At 43.0% G+C, this 22,639-nt stretch overlaps 1 protein-coding gene across 1 annotated transcript in view; it reads right to left on the bottom strand.

Annotated features, from left to right (window-relative positions):
- EPDR1 (ependymin related 1) overlaps nucleotides 1-20,908 on the bottom strand; it is a 31,542-nt gene extending 10,634 nt beyond the window's left edge. Inside the window, exon 1 of the mRNA XM_072853687.1 lies at nucleotides 20,566-20,908. Within this exon, the coding sequence (XP_072709788.1) occupies nucleotides 20,566-20,864 (299 nt within the window). The 5' untranslated portion in view covers nucleotides 20,865-20,908. The remainder of the gene's footprint in view (nucleotides 1-20,565) is intronic.
- Nucleotides 20,909-22,639: the final 1,731 nt, after the last annotated feature.

Here is a 22,639-nt window from a genome sequence, read left to right as displayed (position 1 = left end):
CTAAAGAGATACTAATCAGGGATCAATAACCAGTTGTGTGGGGCCTTGTATTAACAAAGAACAAAACCACAATTCCTGCCCCCAAAAAACAATGGAACAATGGTTCTTGTAAAACAGACTTTCCTTTCCTGCAAAGACATATGGGGTTTCATGCATCCAGGACTTCAACCTGTTGATTCAGTTTTCCCAGCTGCAGATATGGTATCCTTAAAAATCCCACTCACGTTAGCCAGGACTTGTATTACCTAGTAATTATTATAAAGCAATTGAAAAATGAAAGCAAAATTTTATGTATGATTTGTATCAGAGATATTGTGTTGCTCAGCAGGGAACAGTATTTGATATTTAAGATATCAGGTTGAGGTTGCTGCAATTATTCCAAAGCTAACTTTGCTTTCTCTTTTAAGATTAACTGAAAGCTTGAAGCATCTGTCTGCCTTTGTGGTATTATTTAATTCCTTGCTGGCTCTGTTTGTAAAAAGGCATTTTTAAACATTGTGAAAGAAGTTAGAAACACTGCTAACTAGAAGAAATTTCACTAAAAATATCCCAAACAAATTCTCTGTTCTCGTGTACGCTGACAAGTACATCCAAATATGTAATTCTTTAGATAACTTGTATCCTCTTGATAACATATCCCACAAAATTTTAATAACAATACCACTATCTGTTACACATTTCTTATTGAAGAAATATGTACCGGGAGAATGGGAACCTTTACTAGATGGATGACTACAAAACCTCATCTTCTCAGCTCTTCAGATTAAGAACATTTTTCAGGGAGCAAAGCTGCCGAGCAGACACGCAGACAGTTGATAAACACTCGTCAGGTCAAGAACATTCATCTGCTTTTGGAAAGCTCTGGCGAGCTCATTTCAAAACTGAGAAGCATTCGTTTTTCAGTATATTTCTGGGAACTCCTTTCCTCTTTCCCATGAAGTTTTCGGTAATTTCAGACTTGTGTTTTTCTTCTGGTGTATCAGACCTCAACAACAACAGTAATTTACCATATTTGATCTCACATGTTTGGCAGTGGTGCTGGACTATGGTATATTGTACAAATACAGTATTGTGCAAATACATGTGACAGCACATGTAATCTGATATTGTGTAAAAGCAATATTTTTTAGTCTGACTTAAATCACTCACAGATTGTAAAGGCATTTTTTTTTTTCCAAGGCAACCAAGCCCCTTGTATCAGGTATCTAATTAGCAAGGTATATGAGGAACTTTGACAGCGCTACCAGTTTCCAAAGCAGAGAGAATTAGTCAGTTTAAGTCTTGTTAATTACGAAGTTCGTGTAGGAAGAAAACCTTAAATATAGGAATCAAAAGCTGGAAACTCAAAGCTACACCAGCTAAACGATGACATATTTTTGTGACTTTAATTATGAAACTCAATTAAAAAATTATGCAATGTCTTATTCTTTTAATAGTTTTCCCATAAATTAGATTAGCTACTTTGGCAAATACTAAGGGAAATTAAGTTCTTCAGCAAGAACGCTGTTTCCCTTGCTGTCCCTTTTTGGCTATTTGACATTCCGTAATAATCACCCTGATCCACCAAGTTGCACCCCTGAGAACAACACATTCTAATTCAAGTTGAAATTCAGGAAAACAATAAAGCATTGTGTTAAGGGAGTCGTGTTTTGCAAGGAGCTAAAAGATGCGCTGTCCTTAATAGAGAGCATCTGTGTGTTTCCCTAAGAAATTATATATTTGTGAATCGGAGCCCTCGGTAGACAACGGCATAGCTCAAAAGGAAAAGAATGGAAAATGTAGCCAGAATACCATAATGCTTTCCAATGAATCAATGGAATAACCTCCTAGGGAATATGGTATAATACCAGTAGAGCCACATGATATCAAAATATACTTGAGGTCAGAGATTATTTTCCTGTTCTGGGTTTCTAAAAAAGTCTAGTACCGTGAGGTCTTGCTGCCCTGAGTAGGTTAATAATAATAAAGGTTACTGAAAAATCCCAGCAGGGCTTAGAGGAGACCAAAAAGAACAAGGAAGGCCAGGATTTGCCCCTCAATGTACACTAAAGACCTTAGGAAGGACAGAACAATAAGGAGGGAAATGACAGAGGTACGTTATCATTTATTTATTACATTTCTCATCCTCTTTGTGTTATATACAGAAGAGAAGTAAATAACTCATTCGAAAGAGTGGATGCTCAAAACTGAGATGTGGAAATGCTCTTGGGAGCGTGCAATTATATTAAGGCACTCTATGAGCTTGGAAAAATGCAAGAAAAAGGAAGCAGAAATTTAACATGTAGAGCGCACCAGAAAAATCACGGTTACAATGATTGAGATTATCTCCAGAAAGAAAAAAACAAACCAAAATAAAAGAAAAGACATACCTGTGTTCCTGTTTTTAAAGTTACCTCTAATTGTCAGATTTATCTGGAGTTTTCACCCCTCTCTCTGAATCAGGCTCAGAGACAGGATTTTAAAGTTTTACACATCAGAAAGGCATAGCAGAATGAGGTCCCTAATCACAAATAACTAAACTTAAACAACCTCCCTTTTCCAGGCACTTACTTTGGAATAAAAGAATAATAAAAAATAAACACCAATTTTTCAGCTAGGACTGGGCACTGCAGGTTCTTACACATCTTGACTTCTGTGTATAAACAGAGAAGGATCTTCAGATACCATGAACAGGGACTACATGAAATTCAGGAGAGCTATATTGCTCTTCATTGAGATTGTATATCCCATCACGCATATACTTGGCCAGTTAGTTGCTTTTCAGTACGCATTCCTGTATAAAAAGTAATCACAAAGAAGTCTGAGGAACAGATTGCCCTTTGGAACAGATGGGGAGTAGGTCCCTATTCTGATAGAGCAAACTTTTATTTCATGGTGGAATATTCCCTGGAAAAATTTGTGAGGATATGTGCTTGTACCAGATTACTGCCCCAAGATGTAATGATTTCCACCTTCCATCTGCAATGATTTCCTTAAGAGGGATGATTCAAGTCTTTCAGATATCTGTCCAATGTGAAAAATAAAAAACACTAGGTCTATTTTCAAGGGAGTTTGGAAGTCAAGCCAGCTAGGATAATCAGACAACAGTTTGAAAGCTAAGTACACTTTAACTTTCTAACATCTTTATCCAAAGATCTGAATATAGCTTATTTTTAAATAAACTTTGTCAAAGATGGAGATTCACTTGACTGGAAATAAATGCAACCTGAAGTCCTGGCACTGCACTTCATTCTCCCTCCCCACCTCCAGTGTAAAAATAACTTCTTCATTTCATCCAGAAGTCTTTGTGCAGGTCTTTTTCTTCTTCCTTCAGCAGCTATCAATCAAAAGTAATATTGTTTGCTGAGTGCATAAATTAGTGACTGGATTCAAATACAAAGAGTTGGTGAGTTAAAAGTCCAGGTGGACTCGACTGAAAGTGTGCAAAATAGAAGAATTATGGGAAAGAAGAGAATGTCTGTGTGAGAGAAAACGTATCATTAGGGACAAATGTTAATTGCTCCATGGTTATAAAGCAAATGGCTTTTGAACACATACCCATTGAGATGTGGTACAGTACACAGTAACAATTTAGAAAAACAAATTTACAGGTCTGGGTCAATTAGGGAGGTCATTTATTCTGTTCTGCTTAGCCCTGATGAGGTCAGAGTGGTAATGCTGTTCCTGATTTTGGATGCCATCCTTAAGGGAACAGCTAAACAGACTAGATATAGTCCAGAGAACAGCAAGAATGGTGTGATGTTTAAGAAACAGGACCTATGAAGAAACTGGGTGTGTTTGGTCTCCAAAAGGAAGACTGAAGTAGGACACATGATAAGCTGTCCAGTACATAAAAAGCTAAAAGAGAATACCAATTGTTCTCCATGTTACCTGAAGGTAGCATTGGAAGAAAACAGCATCACTTTCAGCAAGGAGGGTTTAAGTGAGATCCTCTGGAAACGCCTGTATGTGTAAGTGCTGCAGGTTTCCAAGGAATCTTCTTAAGCTCCAGCTTTTACAAGAACTGCTAAGAAAATCAAGGGTCAGAGACATCCCAAATACAGCTTTGCTTCTCTGGGATGGAGGAACAGGTTATATGGCAGCTCAGAGACCTTCCCAGCCTTACACTTAGGTGATTAGAGAATATCGATGGCTGCTCATCTCTTGTGGTAACAGACAAGCTTAATCAGTTCTATGACTTGGATCCTTGACACTACTACCTGCCCAAAGGTGCTGAACAACCTTCGCGGATCACTTTCTAAGACCTCTCAAAAGCAATGGTGGCAACTGTGCATCCTCTCTGAGGAGTCTCGGCAGAGGGCTGAGCCTCCATCTTATTTCAGATGGGGAGCCTGGGGATTTGAGGGATGGTGCCATCTCCTGCACACTGATGATCCTCAGCCCTGTTCACTTTTACAGTTAACCTTAATTACACCATCACATTGTTTTCAGTGCCTGAATGAGTTAAAGACAAATACTGTCTAAAATCAGGACTGGGGAGATAGGATTCAAATGATACATGCTCAGCATTCAAAGGGAATAATTAAAAGGTCAAACTATCTGTTAAAATTGCTCTTCACAAAACTGCTTCTTTTGGTCCTCTATTGAGTTATTGTGCTTTTTGTTATTACAACTCTCCGGTAACCCACAACTTCTCTGCCTTTTATGGGGTACTTTCAGCAGTCTCCACACATATACTGCTTGTAGGAATCCTCTGTATACAATATTGGATACATATTCCATCATGGATATTGCTTACGGAAGGTTACAGATACAAGAAACTGGCAGACCTCAGTATGTTCTTAAAAATCAGCTGGACTGCAACTATATAAATAATTAATAGATGAATATGAATCTCAAAACCTTTCTCTTCAAATTATTGAGTACTGCTTTAGGGTACACATCGGTGTATTTGATGTAGAATCATTTCACAGATTATCTGTTAGTCCATCACAGAAACAACAGTTGCTGAAGACATAGCAATCAGCTAAAGTAAGCATGGCTAAGAATACATTTCTATTTTTAAGACTGTTTATAGCCATTTTAATTGTATTAAAAACCTGACACATTTATTTTTCATTCAAGGACAGTTCTAAGAAGCAGTAGCAAGGAGGGCAAGACCTGTAAATAATATTGGTATAAATATACTGCACTGGCACAGCTGAAAGTTTTCCATTACTCAGGAAAAGGTCACTAGACCTATTGAACATGTTTATACTACCCATGATGCTTAAAACATGACAGAAATAGCTTTACCATTTAGCATCTGACACAAATACAAACTGAAGTCTTTAGCAAACAGGTATGCCTACCTAATTTTGGGGTGTTTTCCTGACACAGAGCCCAGTGTCATACATACACTGCCAGGGAGCCACAGTTTTCTTTGAGCTTTTAACTAATATGAATTCAGAACTTTTGTACATGCCAAAATTATTTTACTTTACCATTCCTATAACCATAACAAATATGAAAATAACTCTTTGTTTTTAAAGTATAAATGACTTTATAATTATTTAAAATTTACACAGAGTCTCATATTTGCATATTGTATTATTTGTTGTTTCTAATTGCGTTATTTTATACATTTAATGGGCAAGATGTTCAAAACTGACCAGTGATTTTGAACAGCTTCCTAATCTGGATGTTCAGCATGAAGATACTTGAAAAGGGCAAATTTTCAGAGGGACAGTATTCAGTATTTTCTAAAATTCAGTGTATCAGTGTAACCATTGCAAAATTGAGGTGCCCAACATTACTAGAAATTTTTTTTTCTATTCAAAGACTGCATAAGAAACTCCTGAATTCTCTCCCCAGAGAAGTGCATCAGAAAAAATCACTTTTCTGCCCATCAGATTTTCCCTCCCATCTCTCATATTTCCCCTGGCTGTCAAGAGACAATTGTTCTTTCCACATCGTAACAGCAGATCCTCATGTAACTGCCACTGTTTACAATTTCCATCTACCAGATATGTAATTAGAGATAAATCTGGCTGTATAACTCCTTCTCCAAAATTATACATTAACCTGACTCAAAGCCCTGTGAAAGCAGCCAGAAAAGTTTCACTGATTTTTACAGATGTTAGATCAGGTGTTTATTAGCCGTTCCACTTAGAAGAAAAAAAGAAGCTGAAAAATGTTTAAAACCTAACACAACTATCAACTTATCTCAAATGGGCAATCTGAGAACATGCTGGAAGGCAAAAATAACATGTTTTATGCACTCTCAACTCCCCAAAATATATTTCCACAAATTTAAGCTGACTTTGAACATTCCAGCTTTCATTATATTTCTTGTTCTCTTCTTTATAGTGTTCTGGACTTTGGTTTTAGGCAAAGTAATTAATATCTTTATGTCCTTAACTACAAACACTTAAATTATTTTAAACATCTTTTTGTCATGAAAACTCGTCTTTGGGACCTTTTTTATGTAGTCATTTGCTACACTTAACTTCATAAAAATCCTACAACTCTGAGAGTATGGAAACTCAGAAAAATGAATTCACTTATGGGAAATCTTTGCAGCATTTTCATTTATCCATTTGTTTTCTGGTCTACTGTATCTCTTGGGGTACTTGCTCTCCCAAGTTCTCTGCACTGTGCTAACCCTGTAGTTGGACTCATTCAGGGAACAGGAAAGCAATTTCTGAGGGAGGGAGCTGGTGAGGAGCAAAAATCGTAGAGGAAACTCACTCTGGCCAAGACGGTGATTCGGCTGCTGCTCACCTCTTCTTACAAAAAGCATCTGGGTGGAGGTATGCCCAAAGCCTTGTGCAAGTCCTAAGAGGAGGCTTGTGTGATACATCACTTTTCTCACCCTGGAAATCCTCCCTATCCTTAAAGCTTTACAGGGCAGCAAGCAAAGGCTATTTTATATCACTCTGGTTACGACAATATGGTACACCAGCAAACCGCTTATTAACATGGCCATGCTTTGGGCAGGAGGCTCTCTGGCCAGAGACGTGCTGCTGTGCTCCTGCGGGTCCCCTTCCTGACGGTGTCCCCAGCAGCATGGGTCAGCTGTTCCCAGCAGAGCCAGCCACCCTCCATCAGGGCCGGTGTGCTTGCTGCTGAAGCAACCAGAGGAACAGAGGATAGAAAAGGCCAACGAAGAAGCCCTATGTTGTCACCGCCTGCCCCGGCTCTCTACACAGCAGGTGTATCGCAAAGGCACAGTAGCCGGAGGCTGCTATGATCAGCTCTCACAAAGCTTAATTTTACATACACTGCTTCAGTATAAACAGTTCGGGCTAATGATTTAAGCAGATTTTTGTCTTTATACCTGATGCTTGTTCATACACTACACTAATTTCCTAGCAAGCATCATATGCATATTGTAATGATGAGATGTTCTCCCTCTTTTCATAGTATTTTAAATGACATTTGCAAAAATACAAAAATGATCTATGGATTTTTACAGCCTGCAACTGCATTCAGATATTTGGGGGGGAATGAATTATGAAGACTAGACTGATTATAAATGGGTGTATAGCAATTGCAAACAGCAGATAATTCATTAGGCCAACATGGAGGAGAATACCGGATATTTAAAGAACACTTCCATGGTTAAAAAAAATAATCCAAAGGACATGGAACACATTGAACAATGTTTATAGTTACTATTGCTACAGTATAGAAGCATCTCAGTTACAATACATATCCTGCAGAGACTTAACACAAGCTTTGTAAGTGAATTTTCCCATTCTTTCAGAGGAAGGAAACCCAGAGAAACAAACTGTGTTTCAGATGTGTGCTAGACTTCCAAAACACAGCAAGAGAGGAGATCCCACTTGACCCACCATGGATCCCTTTACTGGGCTCCAACTAAGCAGCTGTGGTACCTACATTTGGCAGTGCCTCAAACAGCAGCTCATGCCTCCATGCCAGCCTGTACGTCAGTTTGACCTGGCCTGACTGTATTAGCACAACCAATGTGACAGATTGGGTACCCTGAACGTATCTGAATCATACCCAATTCTGCCTCCATCTCTGATGGCCAACTGTTTTCTACTTCAGAAGACTAGATTACTTACATTAAGGATTTAGGAACTTGAAATAACCTGCCTATGGGGTATGTATGTTGTGAGATCACCTACTCTTAAAGACAATGTAACTAACCAAAAATTAAGATAAATATGTCAATAAACAAAGAATACGTATAAAGTATTGGGAATCAATATCTACATGCTTACATTTCGTTTTGGAGACAGGCAGCCCAGAATATCAGTTAAAAAAATAGCAAGTATTTCATCTTCTGCTATGTTGAGGGAGTTAGATGGTCCCTTACATTTTCACTCTTCAATAACAAGGTGATAAAAAAAATACAAGGGGTGTCTCCACTCTCACATCCTTATCTCCTTTTATTCTCCCTAATTCTTTTTCCCCTCTATAAAAAAAGTACAGGAGACGCCACACCTTCACACTTTATCGAGCACATTATCCAAATCTGTCCCTTTCATTCTCTCCTGGGACAGGGAGGGTATCAAACTAGTCTGACTTTGCAAATCCATGTGTGATTTTATGCACAGGTATTTAAAATGACACAAGGACGTGTCCCAGTCCCCAGATGCCACCACAGATAAGAAAAATGAAATGTGTTTCTTCTACAGAAGATGTAGGCCAACAAATCTGGATCTAATTAAAGTGATACATTAATTTGGGAACTAATTGTAGTAAGAATTCCTCATCCTGTATGGAACTCTGCTTTCCAAATAATAAACATCCTCTGAGAATTACCATAACTACATAGCATGAGTAAATTTTCCAGTGCTGGCTGCCTAAAAGTATGGCAGAATCATAAGTTTCCTGGCAAGAAAAGTATCTGAATATGATAAAACCACAGTTGCAAATGGTATTAGGAGATACTGAAAGAATGAAAAATGAGATCTTTCTTTGCTGCATTCACTGCATCGATTCTGTGCCCCATATGAGTGTTTAAAAGCCTTTAGCACTGCCATGCACAAAACTGCCCTTGGAAAACTTTGGGGAAAATCTGGCCATTCCCTCTCAGAAACATTAATTTCTGAAACAACAGGTATCCATACAAACAGCAGGTTTCCATGCAGACAGACTACTTAAGGAGAAAGTCCCAGCTGTTCAGGACCTAAACACTATACAGGTCTCACAGCAGCTTTCCTGCGTAGGGTTTCACCAAAATAAATGGCAAATGCCAAGCACACCACATTTTTAGGAACCCTCTTATCTACTGAGACATCTGATTTTCAGATGAAGCAGCAACCTCACCGTGAATTCCCACAAAGAACTGACAGGAGGAGAGCAGATAAGGCTTGCTAAGTGTGAAAGTACCAGAACTGACAGAGAAACAGATGGGCAACATCAGACTGAAACCTTGGTGGGAAGTTTTGTAAATGGTTGTCTTCATTGCTGTCTTACACCATTTTTTCTCTGCAACTGGTCCCAAGCTCAGAATAAGAACAGAGCAGAACAAAGGCAGAGGTTTTTGTTCTTTATCCTGCTGGTAAGTGGTACCATTCTGTGGAGGTGTTTTGGGGGGCTTTTTTTCTCACCCCATTAAAACCTGAAGAAAAAGTAAGTTCTTAAAAAAAAAAAAAATTATTAGAAAACAGTTTGTTCCCAATAGACAACCTGGGATATTAGTTACAGATGTTATAAAACTTTTCCTGCTTTACTGCTAACTCCAGTAAAGCAGTTGACAGTGTGTTTTGAACATACATACACTCAAAAATATGAAATAATATTTGGCAATAGCTATAAAAGAGCAGATTCTGAAGAGCATATTACTGCACAAGAAGTCAATCAACAAGGGTCAGTGAAGCCATTTTTGGAATGAATTACTTGTGAACTATTCAACTGACCAAAAGGTAAATATGCAGAGCGTTATTACAATGTTATTTTTTAAACAGAGTAAAGAAACAAGGTTCATCATAAGTAACCTTAATATGGGATGTTGCAATACATGTGGTAATTTTGGTCTTCTGCATTATTTTGCTATCAGTCACAATATCACATTTCATTATGAACTGTCCTCAGCATAAATAATACATGTAGAAAATAAGATACCCAGTAAGTATGCAATATTACCTTCCATTTGGGAAGGGCAAATGAGTTTAATGAACTTAAGGATAAGCCACATCTTGGATATTTCATACTAAAAAACAATTTCAACTGCAATGAAGAGATTGTTTTTGTGTATAATTTAGGGAGGAGCTAGAGCAAAACAGTTTCAGCCTTCTAAGATCCAAAAGAAGGCAGCAATCGAGATTTTTACTACTCTTCCAGAATTCTAGAAACCTTATGTGCTTTTGTACCTGTAGCCTTTAAATGGCTCTTTGGGGACATTCGTGTTGACTCAGACAGTTATGCAGCTCTACACGTATTTCTATTAAGTTTTGAAACATGTTCTTTTTTTTTTATTTACAAAAAAATGCAGACAGAGCTCCAGATTTAGAATAATTTGGTATCTATCAATGATATCTGATAATCCAAATCTTCTTAACTGCCAAGATCTTACAGGGTTTTTTTGTCAGACAAGAAATTAATAATGCCCCAAGATCACTCAACCCTGTGTTGTTTTATATGCAAAAGAAATAAGCTATACATATGCAGTGTGGCATCCGCACATATTATCAGTGACTTTTCCATTACTCTTCCAATATGGCAGTGCATACCACTGACCCTCATCCACAGGGGTGATTGATTGGGGTAATTTCCAGCCTATGCATCTAGTTCCTTCTGCTCCTCTGCAATGGACACAAGGGCAGCAACACAGGGGGATCCCAAGTGCCAGACAATTATTAAAGCAAAAAGGAGCTATTCAGCGGGGAAAGGCAGAAGGCTGGATGGAACTTCCCTCTGGGCTGGATTTGGCCCACAAAATATAGTCTGGATGATGCCAGAATGAAAGGGTAAATTTCATAAGGAATGAAAGGGATAAAATAGGCTTTCATGGAATGAATAGCTAAGTAGCTCCCAAGACATATGAAATCTTAGTAGCCAAAGACTGAAAAATTGTAAGAACTACCGTGTGAGCACTTTACAGGAAGAAAGTGCCTGCCAAATTCATGTTCTGATGCCAGAAATTCTGAAAATCATGAAAATCCAAAAACAAAATCTGAAAAAGCAAAAATATGGTCATTGCTAAGTTATGGGAACAGCCCTACTGACTGTAGGAATGTTGCCAATAAAATTCTCAGAGCAAAAGCAAGAATTGCAAAAATTATTCTTACCTTATTCACTTTTTGTGGTACAAGGGAAGCATCTTTTAATGGTCAAGTGGGACATAAAGCCAAATGTGTGCACATAACCTTCAAAAGAATGATTAAACTGATTCTCAGATAAATGTTTGTCAAGGATCTATATTTATAAAAGATTAAAAAAAAAGTACAAGTTCAGATGAAAACAAGTGATTCTTTCTTTCTTACTGCCACCTGTCATAAATTAGACTTTGGACAAGGACAGTTATGCTGCTGTTGGAAAGCCCTTATTTACTCCTGAGTATGAAAGTATAAAAGGTACCAACTCCGGAAATTAATACACTACTGAAAACAAGGACTGTCTCACATGTTGAGCCTGTACTTTCATGCATGGGAACAAATTCTTGGCAGAAAATCCTGTCCTTGACCTGTGACTCTCAGGTATCAGAGACTGACCACGATATAGGCAAAAAGCCGTCCTCTGGAGCCTCGGGAGGACACACAGTTTCCCTGTGGAATCTAAGGCTTCTTGTCAACATACATGCATCTCCCCCATAAAAGTGGCCATAAAAGCAAGGCAGTAAACAAAAACAGCTGAAAGAAACAGGTCTGCTTGGCAGAGATGAGGAAAAGTTTCACTGGCCAGTGGTACCTTCAGGTTATGCAATGCCATGCTGAGCATAATGCTCCTTATTCTAGAAGAGCCAAAATATTGCACAAGGTGGCCCTGTTCCACCCAGACATCACCCCCTCCCCAGCACGCCAGACACTATACCATGCCTTAAAAACACTTCGGAGGAGAAAATAATTTCCCCTTTGAGTTAAGAAGAGCAAAAATACTTTGAGAGAGAGAACTCAGCAAGTTGCTGAGCATGCAATTCCTTGCAAATCTACAGGGAAGGCCAAGCTGAAGGTTGTCTGAAGATAGGGATGAAGTTGGCCAACATCAGGGTCAGGAGTTGGATTGCTGCTGCTGCAGCTACACAGATCCACAGCCCAAAAGTCACTGGCCGGGTGGCCACAAGTCCATTTCTCCAGAAAGCAGCCATAGTGTGACAGGCATGGGAAAAGACTCTTTCCTCCAGTCTTTGCACAGATCTGATGCCTCTATCCTGGCTTGAGAAGAAGACCGTGTCCTATTTTCTACTGTGTTCATCCTTGAATTTTCAACAGTCCATTTCTAAGACTGCATCAGTTTCTAATCTTACACATTTATTTACATGCCTCTTATTCCTACTCTTACCTCTTCACTACACCTGGCCACTGTGGCAAGCATTCTCCTTTCCCAAAGCTCCTTTAAATTTAACCTTCTCCCATATTATGTGACAGAGAAGAGTATTTCTGCTTTTTCTGAATGACTCAGTATTATTTGCTATGCCACTGTCCTTTCCTGGACTGAAACATCTAATCATGTCAAGTTTAGCCATCAGTTCATCACAAAATGGGGAGGATGGAAGGATATTTGAACCCTACCTTTCAGTTCTGCATCAGCTAATGATCTGGAATACAGATAAAGGCATAAATTAGTACCATTTCACTGACTTCATTTGTCTATGAAAATGTCATCCAGTTGAAAAACTGTCCCATGCAGTTAATAAATGGACAAGCCTGTTGATATGCAAAACAAATCAGTTCTCTAGCTGGAGAAGAAAACTTTCAGAGCAGTATGACCTCTGACAGGAAAAAAGCACAAGAAGAGCATCCTCAAACTATAAAATAATAAACTTATACAAAAATTCTCTTGTCACATGAACAAATCAATAGTGATACTCACCAATGAACAGCAGCAACACAAAAATTAAGTACATTAGTGAACAAACGGACTGCAAAATGAAATGTAGGGAAGGTTAAAAAAAAAAAAAGTCTTATGTTCTTATAATTAAAACATCCTGTCTCCTTCCCTGAACACTTCCTCTCCTCTAACTGGCAATCGCCTACCAAAATTCATCCTTGGAAGTGCAGAGGCAGGGTGTGGACCGGATTCAGAGGCACAGGTTTTATCACTACATCTTCCAATTCCACTCAGATGACACAATATTGAAAGCTGTCCACCACAGTTATACCATTGCTGTCATCAATAAGGCTAGAGGCTGAATGATGGTTTCAGTTTTGGCAGTGTGGACCAACCTCAGGAATTGAGGCCGAGTTTGAATTGGAAACGAAGAAATGTATTTCTTGTACATACCTCCCACATATGTTACAAATGTGCATCTAACATAAAGTCCTGGGATGAGATCCTTGTGCCAAAGGCAAAATTCCCATCAACTTCACTAAGTTTGCAGCCCTGAGTTACAAAAGTAAGCAAAAAGTAAGGGAAAAATCTTTTGCTTGTTAACCCAAAGTCTTCAGCTTTTCAGTATGCTCTCAACTGTAACATATGCAGCCATCATATTCAAACCCCTTCTCTTTCTGCCATATCAAGGAATGGCATATCAAGCATATTCCCTCACCCTGCAACAAAGGAAGCCCTGGCACACACCCACCGCTCAGCCCAGGGACAGCTACAGCCACAACTGATGGATACACACCACTGAGAAGAGACTGTGCCCTAAGCCACCCTATTGTATCATGCACTGTAATTGCAGTGAACCAAACTGGGATGGAAAGATATGGAGAGCCTACAGATAGGAAAGATTCTAGAGAGTTATACTGCGTTATACTAACCGCGCGAATGGACAAATTTCTGGAGGCATTTCAGTAAATGCTCTCTTGAATATCTAAAACTGTTTTAAATTACTGGCCCTTTAAGGAGACTTGGATCCTTAACTTACACAGATTACAATTGAAGGACTAATGCATCAACTAGTAAAGTGTCCTCTGGATGCTTTTATCCCTCAGATTTCTCTGAAAGCAATGTACAGTCAGTTTTTTCTCAGCTCACAGCAGTGCAAGATCAGCCCTAAATTAGAAGATTATGGTTTATACTTCAGAGGAGATACTTTTTCAGACAGATGGCATTTGGTCCTGTGAGAATAGGTGTGATGTTGCCAGTTGTGCCATCTGAATTACATCAGGCCTCAAGCTGAATGGAGCCCAAATTAAGATCATGAATATAAAGATTTCTTTCATTGTGTTTGTTTAGCTGTGTAGTCATGTCACCATCAACTGCCTGCATGCTGTCTGCGAGCACAGAACAAATTATGAACTTGAATCTCTCTCTATTCATCTCCACTCTAAGTCTCTACCAAAAAAAAAAAAAAGGTAAAAATAATCCCTGAATAAAAATGACAGTGATTTATCTCGTGAAAACTCTAGTCCTCTGGTCTGAGTTACAGAAATATAGGCATATTATATCTTCAGTGCAGTCCTCATTTTGCTTTAAGTTTTTACCATTTTTTTAAGTTTCTATGCAATCACACGTTATTCCAAAGAGTTCAAATAGCCAAGGAAGAGACGGTAAGAGGGGGGAAGTATTCCCCTAACTTTAAAGGGTTCAGATGGATAAAAGGCTTAAGCCAATATCCACTAGTATCAACAGCAATATGGTGCCAGTGGCTATCATTTAACAATGTTTTTTAGAAAAACAAAACTTCTTGATAAGAACTTCTATTTTCTTAAGAACATCCAGTCAACAATATCTGTAACTGATGGGATAGTAATGACCCCATTGAGTGTCTGACAGCGGTTTCTAAGCATGCTAACCAGCACTCCAGAAAATTATCAATTTGGGGTCACTGGACACTGCTTATCTACATTTTCTCTCCAGCTTTAAAGGGTTTTGTGGATCCTGCTCTTTCAAACTTAAGAGCCAGTTTATTTTTTGCAGTCTGGGTGGGTGCTGTGTTTTGGTAGCGTATGAAATGGCTCCAGAGTACTTAGTATAAATAAGGGTTTTGAGAACACTACACTAAACAGAATATGGCATCTCAAAGCAATGGATCTGCTTTATTCATACTCCGTTATCTTTTTTTTTCTTTTTTTCCCCACAACTCTGACAAAGATGCTGCTGTCCAAGGAAGTTATCAAAAGCATAAAACACAAGACAGCAAAAGCATTGCTAAGCCAACAGTTCCCAGCTTCCTCTGATAGAGTCTGCTTCCTTGTTAAGTGCTGCAGCTCAATGGCTGAAGACTTTCAACCACCTCCCCTGAACGGTGTTTTCAGCTCTTCCCACCCAGCCCACCTGTAACAATGAAGACAATTAGCTTCACTGCCTCCCTGAACTGTACAGCCTGGTCGACCTCCAACAAGATCAAGAACTTGGAAAGGGAAATGGCTGTTGCCTCTCGTAGGCAGAAACAAACAGAATGAACAGTTTGGGCGAGACGAGATGACGGGATGCTCTTCCATGCAGCCCTCGTGGACCATGGCTCTCTCCTTGTACAGTGCTCTTCTCCAAGGAACTGGCAGCCTTGGCAGGGAGCATCAGTGAGGGACTCAGTAAACGGACTTGTAAATCAGCTTGTGATGGAAATGCAAAAGTTGAGGCTTGTACAGCCAACCCTTTGTACCCCAACAGCACAAAACTCTCACTAGAACAACTGCTGCATGCTTCAGGCTGTTGCCTAGCCTCTGACTGCCAGCCCGCATCCATCACAGCAGCTTTCCAAACTCAAGTGCCACCTTTCCAAACTCACAGTCGTTACCAGCAGCAGACACCTGAGAGAACTTGGCACCTATGGGAGGAAACTAAATGCAGGAGGTTTGAGTACCTTCTCTTAGTTCTTATTCTCAAAAGTAACTTACATACACAGCAGCTTATGAAGCATTTTAGATCCTAAGAACTCGTGTTAGATTTAGAGAAACTGCTGAAAATTCAATTCTATGTTTCACTGCAAATTAAGGGTCTCAGAAGTTTGCACACTCTACATAATCTTAAAAAATGGGGCTTGGGTTCCCAAGTAACTTGGCCAATTCTGAAAATTTTGCCCATGATCATCGTTCATTCCCCTAAACATTAAGCTACAGAAACCACTCCCAAAACCAAGTCTGGGAAACAAATTTGCAGTCGCTCAGGGTAGCTCAATACTTAGCCTGTTGAGTCACCATAATGACCACAGAACGGATGGATTATATGATTTTAATAGGTCAGACACCACTGTTTTTTCCTTTACAATCACACATCCTAAAACAACTAAGAAGTAGTTGAGATAAGTCAGACACGCGTGCCCACACTCTGTTTATTTTGAAAAGTCATCACCTCTTCTCCAGATGAATGCTGTTATATTTGCACCTGACCATACGCTGCTTCTCTTCAGTCAAGGACAGGGATTGACACATGCATGCAAACAGCCTGCCGGAATAACAGACGTATTTTTCTAAACACAGCTTTGTTGCTCCTCTATTGTACTAGCAGGTTTTGTTGCCAAGTGAAGGAGTTAATCCTGCCCATAACTGTGCCTGTCTTTTGCAAACACAACTGAAACTAAGAAATTACCAACATGCAGTTCTGTTTTTAAATAAACACTGATATGATATCTCCAGGTTGTTTTTCTGCTCTGCAGTTATGGTTGGTTGTTAAGACAATAACCCTAGCAGTCTCAAATACATAGACATCCCGATGTGCTGCACACTGTACAATGGCCCATGGAGGTTACTGTTAAGATATGCTCATGGAAGAGAGAAATTAATTTTCTTCCTTCTACTGACTTTCCTGACCACATGGAAAATTTTTTCTCATAGGACAAACTGTTACTGGGCCTCTCCTGAAAATCACTCTGTGAAAAACAGTATGGAAGATAAGGGTGAAACTCTACGAATACGGCATGTGATAAGTAACACCCCAGCCCTCAAACACCACCTGCGTGATTTCTGCTCTGCTCCCCACTTCATGCTTTTCTTCCTACATAACTCAGCACTAATGCCTGTTGAGTGGCTTCAGCAGTGCCAGGCAGTACACTTCTTGCTCTGTTTCTCCAAGGAAATGAAAGGTGATGCAGGACACGTGAAGTTCTGGCCACAACGCAGTCCATAGGATTTTTGGTTTAGACCTTTGTGGTGCCAGGATTTTTCACCCATTTGCAGTGATATTCAAATCTGAACTGGTAGATGTTACCTTAAAATGAAACACTTTTGCCCCAACAGCAAAACTGTGCTGATGGCTGTTACCTATTTTGTGAAGTGTCCTGAGATGGTGGCCAACAGACGGTTGAACAAGAGCGAGGAATGATTAATATACAGAGAGCACAAAAGGAAGTAACTCCATGCAGTAGGCAATAAAGGATTAAAAAATACGTCCTGTGTTTAGCAGGTAATGTGACACAGCTCTGCCTCAAGAGCTCTAGGGAACCGTTTCAAGTGCTCTCCTTTCACATCGTATAATAACGCTACTGGCATGACCTCTTCCAAACGGCAAATGGCACAATCTACTCAATAAAAACCTCTGGTTTTTTTCTTTTCTCTTCTCCTGGTATCAGCTGAGCGCTACGCGAAACCAAAAGAGAAGACTGTCCCCACCCTCCTTGTCTATCCCCAAAATTTTGATCTTGAAGGGGAAAGAAGCAGCAGGGCAAGGCACACTGGAGAGAACATAAGATGCAGAGTGTAGCTAAGGCTGGGGCTGTAAAAGAAGCGAAAAAGAAAATTTAGTAATGAATCCAACTGGAATAGGTTCTCCTCTAAAAAGCTCAGCCTAGGATCATAATTGGTAATTTTTACACTCTAAGCTGGAGTGCAGGCAGTCAACAGTATGACCCAGAGAAACACACACCCAACAAGCTGGCTGAAACAACCATCAATGACTGCTTTAACGAACCGGCTCCACTTGGTTGTACAGCGAGCGAGGTTGGTGCTCAGGTGCAGGGGACAATGCCGCAGCTGGCCGACGGGGAGTGGACAGCTTTTACCAACACAGTCACTGCATCTCGGCTGCTCTTGCAATGACTGGTGAGCAAAGAAGTCATGTTAATGAAGCAGCAGTGGGATATTTACCTTGAGGTTACTTTTTCAGGAGTTTACTTAAAGCACTGAGTTCATGTAGGTATGAAAATGCCACATAGCAAATTACATGAATTTGAAACATATATCTACAATAAAAACTGAAAGTTTCAGGTTTTCCTGTGGTTATGAACCTGCAAGCCATTCCACACAGGCAGATCTTTGTGTCCCTGATTAACCTCAGTCAACTAACTTAAACAGGGCTGTGTCTGATTAAGGTCCACATTCGCAAGCTTCAGAAAACGCTTTGTATAAAAATTTGGTTGTTGGCCAACTCTGATTGCTGCATGTAAGTTACATCTGATAGGAGCAAAATGTGTCCGTTTGCAAGCATTTAGACTGAAATTTCCCTAGAGACCAGGACAGCACTATTTTTCTTGTTGCTTTTGTAGTCACTGCCCTGGTGTAATTACCCTTTTCTTGCCAATGTCAAAGCTGAGTGGGGGAGAGGTTATTTTTCAAAAGACAGGATAAATCCCCTCGCCTCTAACTTCTGAAGGCTTCAGTTTATGACTCACTGTGTCCACAGTGAAATGAAATTGTGATCACAACTCCAGACCCGATCCAACACACATTGAAATCAATGGGACTCTTTCCGTTGACTTCAGTGGAAGCTGGGTCACGCCCTTAGCAGACACTAGCTGCGCACATAACAAAACCACCCTCCAGTTTTGGATGGCAGAAAATATGGTCAGCCTGGAAACAGCAGGGATCCCTGAGGTCAGAGATTGTCTACAACAAAAAGCTAATACAGGAAAAACCAACAGAGAAATGCTTCAAGTGCACCTGTCTGCACTCTGCCTCTTTCTAGCCCTATCAACCCAGACGAAACTGCGTCCAGAGCAAATATTTATCAAAAATACAAAAAGACCATATCTTGGCAAAAGCCAAAATCTGGCCCAGAGTAGAAAATGTAGAATAATTATTCAATCTTAAATAAAATTTTCAAATAAAATAAACATAAGCTTGAAGAAATGAGCTCAGTACAACTTAGAAGCTAGAAAAGACTTGCATCAGACTTCGTAGCACAGTTTTATGCTTGTCAAACATGAAGGTCAACGTAGGCCTTCTAAAAGAAGGGGAGTATGAGCACAGCCAGTGTCAGACCCTATGTTGTATTTTAGCAGACCACCAGCAAACAGCTGTATGTTGCCTTTAACATTCTTCATATGGCTCCTATATGAAAATAGTAATAAAGAAAAAAGCTCACAATGACGGAAAGATAAACTTGAAAATGAAACTCATAAAACAGTTTTACGAGAGTTTTGGGACTGTCAGAGAAAGGGCGGAGGAAGAACATACACTTTGGAAAGATTAAAACAATGACTATGTGATGTTGGTAAGAAATTGATCATTGTCAGGACAAAAAGCCAGGAGCAAAAAGGAATATTGATCTTTCAATAGCAGAGACCATTTAGTTTGGATGATACAGCATTTGTAGGCTGGTCTTCACCTTGGCTTATACATCCCCAGGACTGACACACTATTATTTGAACAATTTTTAGGTGGGAGAGGCGGAGGTACAGGTAGACTGGCTACCCTCGTACTGGCAGGTACGTCTTGACACGGTGTCTGAGAGTTACTGACGCTTGGTACCCAGAAATGTCTCAGGAAGGCCGCACTTCTTCCACTCAGCCTGTCAGGGCCCGAGCTTGGCAGGTTGAGGAGAAAAAAGAAGGCCCTTCTTCAGCCAGCTTTTTTCTACTTATTTTTCAGCAAATCAAGAAAGGCACAATGACGCAGGGATTTTGTTGAGTTAGTTATGGGCTTAACAGACACGTACTGTATAAATTAAGAACAGGGAGGTCCTCTGGGGCTTGGCAGCCTGTGCAATGTCAGTAAGTACACTGTACCACAGGTAATAGATGCATCCTGACACCCTGCACTGACTTAGCACTTGCAGGAACTGAGAATGAGCAGAGAACTTGTAAAATATGACTCAAACTTGTTAGCAAATTACTGGACTAGAACCTTCCCCTCCTCCCCCCGACATTATTCCCATGTTTGAGTCTGATCTCTTCATTATACCTCATTATACCTGTTATACCTCACATTTTGGGCTGTATTTTCGGACTTGCTTCCTATTCCATTTAAAAAAACAGTTGGGAGAGAGGAATATCTCTGAAGGTAAAAAGCTGCCATTGTTGATGATGAACCTCTCTCTCTCTCTCCCGATATATATATATATACACACGCGGAGCATGGATGATGAACCTCTCCAGATATATCTATCTATATATACACGGAGCATGGATATAAGTCCTGTGGGTTTTCTGCGCCGGTTGCTCCCAGCAGCTGCCTCCCCGCAGGCCTGCCCAGCGCCCCCTCCGAAGGCGCTCCCGCCGCTGCCGCCCCCCGTCTCACGCAGGGGAGGTGCCGCCCCGCCACGCCGGGGGCCGAGGGAGACCCCCCCCTCCCTCCGCATCGCCCCACACCCCCCCGGGAGGCGCCTCCGGGCTCTGCGCCGACCATCACCGCCCCGCCCGGCCCGGCCCGGCCCGGCCCGGCCCCGCCGCGGGGTCCCGCCGCGGACACCTACTTCTTGCAGGGGATGAGCGCCTTCCTCTCCTCCAGGATGCGGAGGCGCTGGTTGGGGCCGTCGTAGGAGACGGCGGCCCGCGTGTTGCGGCCCGTGCCGTGCTCGTAGGACACGGTGCGCCCTTCCCACTGCCGCGGCGCCTGGCACGGCTCGGCCCCCGCCGCTGCCGCCCCGCCGCTCCGCAGGAGGAGGCCGCCCAGCAGCAGCAGCCGCAGCCGCAGCAGCAGCCCCGGCCCTGGCCCCGGCCCCGGCCCCAGCGGCGGCCGCCGCAGCCGCAGCCCGCCCGCCGCCCGCGCCATGCTCCGCGCCCCGCTCCGCGCACGGCCGCCGCGCACGGCCGTCCCGCACGGCGCGCAGGCGGGCGGGCGGGCAGGCCTGCGCCGGGGGGGCGGGGGCGGGCCGCCTCCAAACCCGCATCACCTCAGCGGGGAGAGGCGGTTTCTGCTCGAGCTGCTGCGTACAGGCGGGATGGGAGAGCAGGAGGCAGCGGGGCGACAGGCGACGGGGACCCTCGCCCCCCCGTGCCCCCTCCTTGCACCCGGGGTGACCGGGAGGGTTTGCTTGCCCTGGCTGTGCCGGCGAGGGGTGATGGCAGAGGGGCACCTGCAAGGCCCGAGCCTTGGGGTGCTCCTGGGCACTCTGTGTAGGCTTTGGGAGGGAGGGGATACACGAACAGGAGGGGCACCTCCTGGGCGAAGCCGCTTTAATGTTGCTTTTTACTTTTTCCTTGCCAGTGGCTCCCCACAGACAATGTCACCAAGCACATGCATACCTTCATCTCCCACTGCCCTCTCAGGTTTCTCAGCCGTTGTTTGCTGCCCGCTCTGGATGTGCTTTCCTCTCGCACAAAGGGAGGGGAGAAGCCTCCGCCCCACAGATACTCTGAGGCACCCAGGCCTGAGCCCTGCCGGACCCACGAGGGGAAACACCGGTGGCACCACGGTAGCTGGCCAGGGCAGGCCCAGGAGCTGCTAACGCTGAGCTATGCTGGCCACTGCAATAACCTGGCATTGAGTTATTCTTGTTTTCTCAGCGAGTCCCTCAAAGACTGGGGTGCAGCATTTGCCCTCAGTGGAGGAAGGGCCCATAGACCTCTTCCGTGCACAGGGAGTGGGGTAGGAGGGAGCGCCTTGCTCCCGCGTGGGCATGCCGCTCCGCTGTGTCAAGGGTGCGTGGCCATGGAGCACCACGGAAACCAAAATTAAAAAAAAATCTTGGAGAAAGTCTGAAATCCCTTCTCCTACCCATTTGCAGATGCTACTGTGGTGGACAGAGGTGGGGGGAGCGCAGCGGGGGCCCGACTGTCCGCAGAGCGGCCCCGCACCGGCCCCGCACTGCCCCGCTCCCGCCTCGGGTCGTCCGCCGCCGCTTCGCTCCTCCCGAGCAAACCGGGCACAGAGCGACTTCCCCGCCTGTCTGCCCGTCCGCCTCACGCGTTTCCCCGTCCGTGCCGAGCTCACGGAGGTAACTCTGTAACGCCCTGGAGGCGACGGGAACAGCCGCCGGAGCTCCCCCAAGCCCGCAGAAAGTTTCTGCTCCGTGTCCCCTGGGAAAATCCAGCGTCAAGTTCAGCCCCGCAGGAGGGGGGCTCCGGCCGCGGCTCCCGCGTTCCTCCCGCCTCCTCCTCCCCTCTCCCCGCGTCGGAGCGCGCAGCCCCGCGGCAGATGCGTGCGGCTGGGGTTTGCTTCCCCCCCGCCCCTTCCACCTGAAGGAATTTATGACACAGATGAAAACTGAAACGGAGCTGGAGCCGCGGACGAGCGACGCAGTGATGTCGCCGGGGGATTAAACGGGGTGGAGGTGATGTCACCGCGCCTGCACAGCAAAACACACACACACACACACACGCGCGCGCGCGCGCACACCCCCCACCCCCCGGAGGAGCGGTGCTGCCAAGGGAGCGCGATCGGCCCCACGTCACTCGTGCCACCGGTATAAATGCGGTCCCGCGATGTCCATGGCTGTCGGCGCGGCGGCTCCCGCGACTTGACTGCAGCCGGGCGCCGGGAGGCAGCGCCGCTCCGCGCCCTTCGGCCGCCGCGACCCGCGGGGCGGCGGCGGGCGGCGGCGGCGA

The sequence above is a fragment of the Ciconia boyciana genome, chromosome 2 (genome assembly GCF_034638445.1).
Source record: "Ciconia boyciana chromosome 2, ASM3463844v1, whole genome shotgun sequence".
Classification (NCBI taxonomy): Eukaryota; Metazoa; Chordata; class Aves; order Ciconiiformes; family Ciconiidae; genus Ciconia; species Ciconia boyciana.
This window is presented reverse-complemented; position numbering and strand designations above follow the sequence as displayed.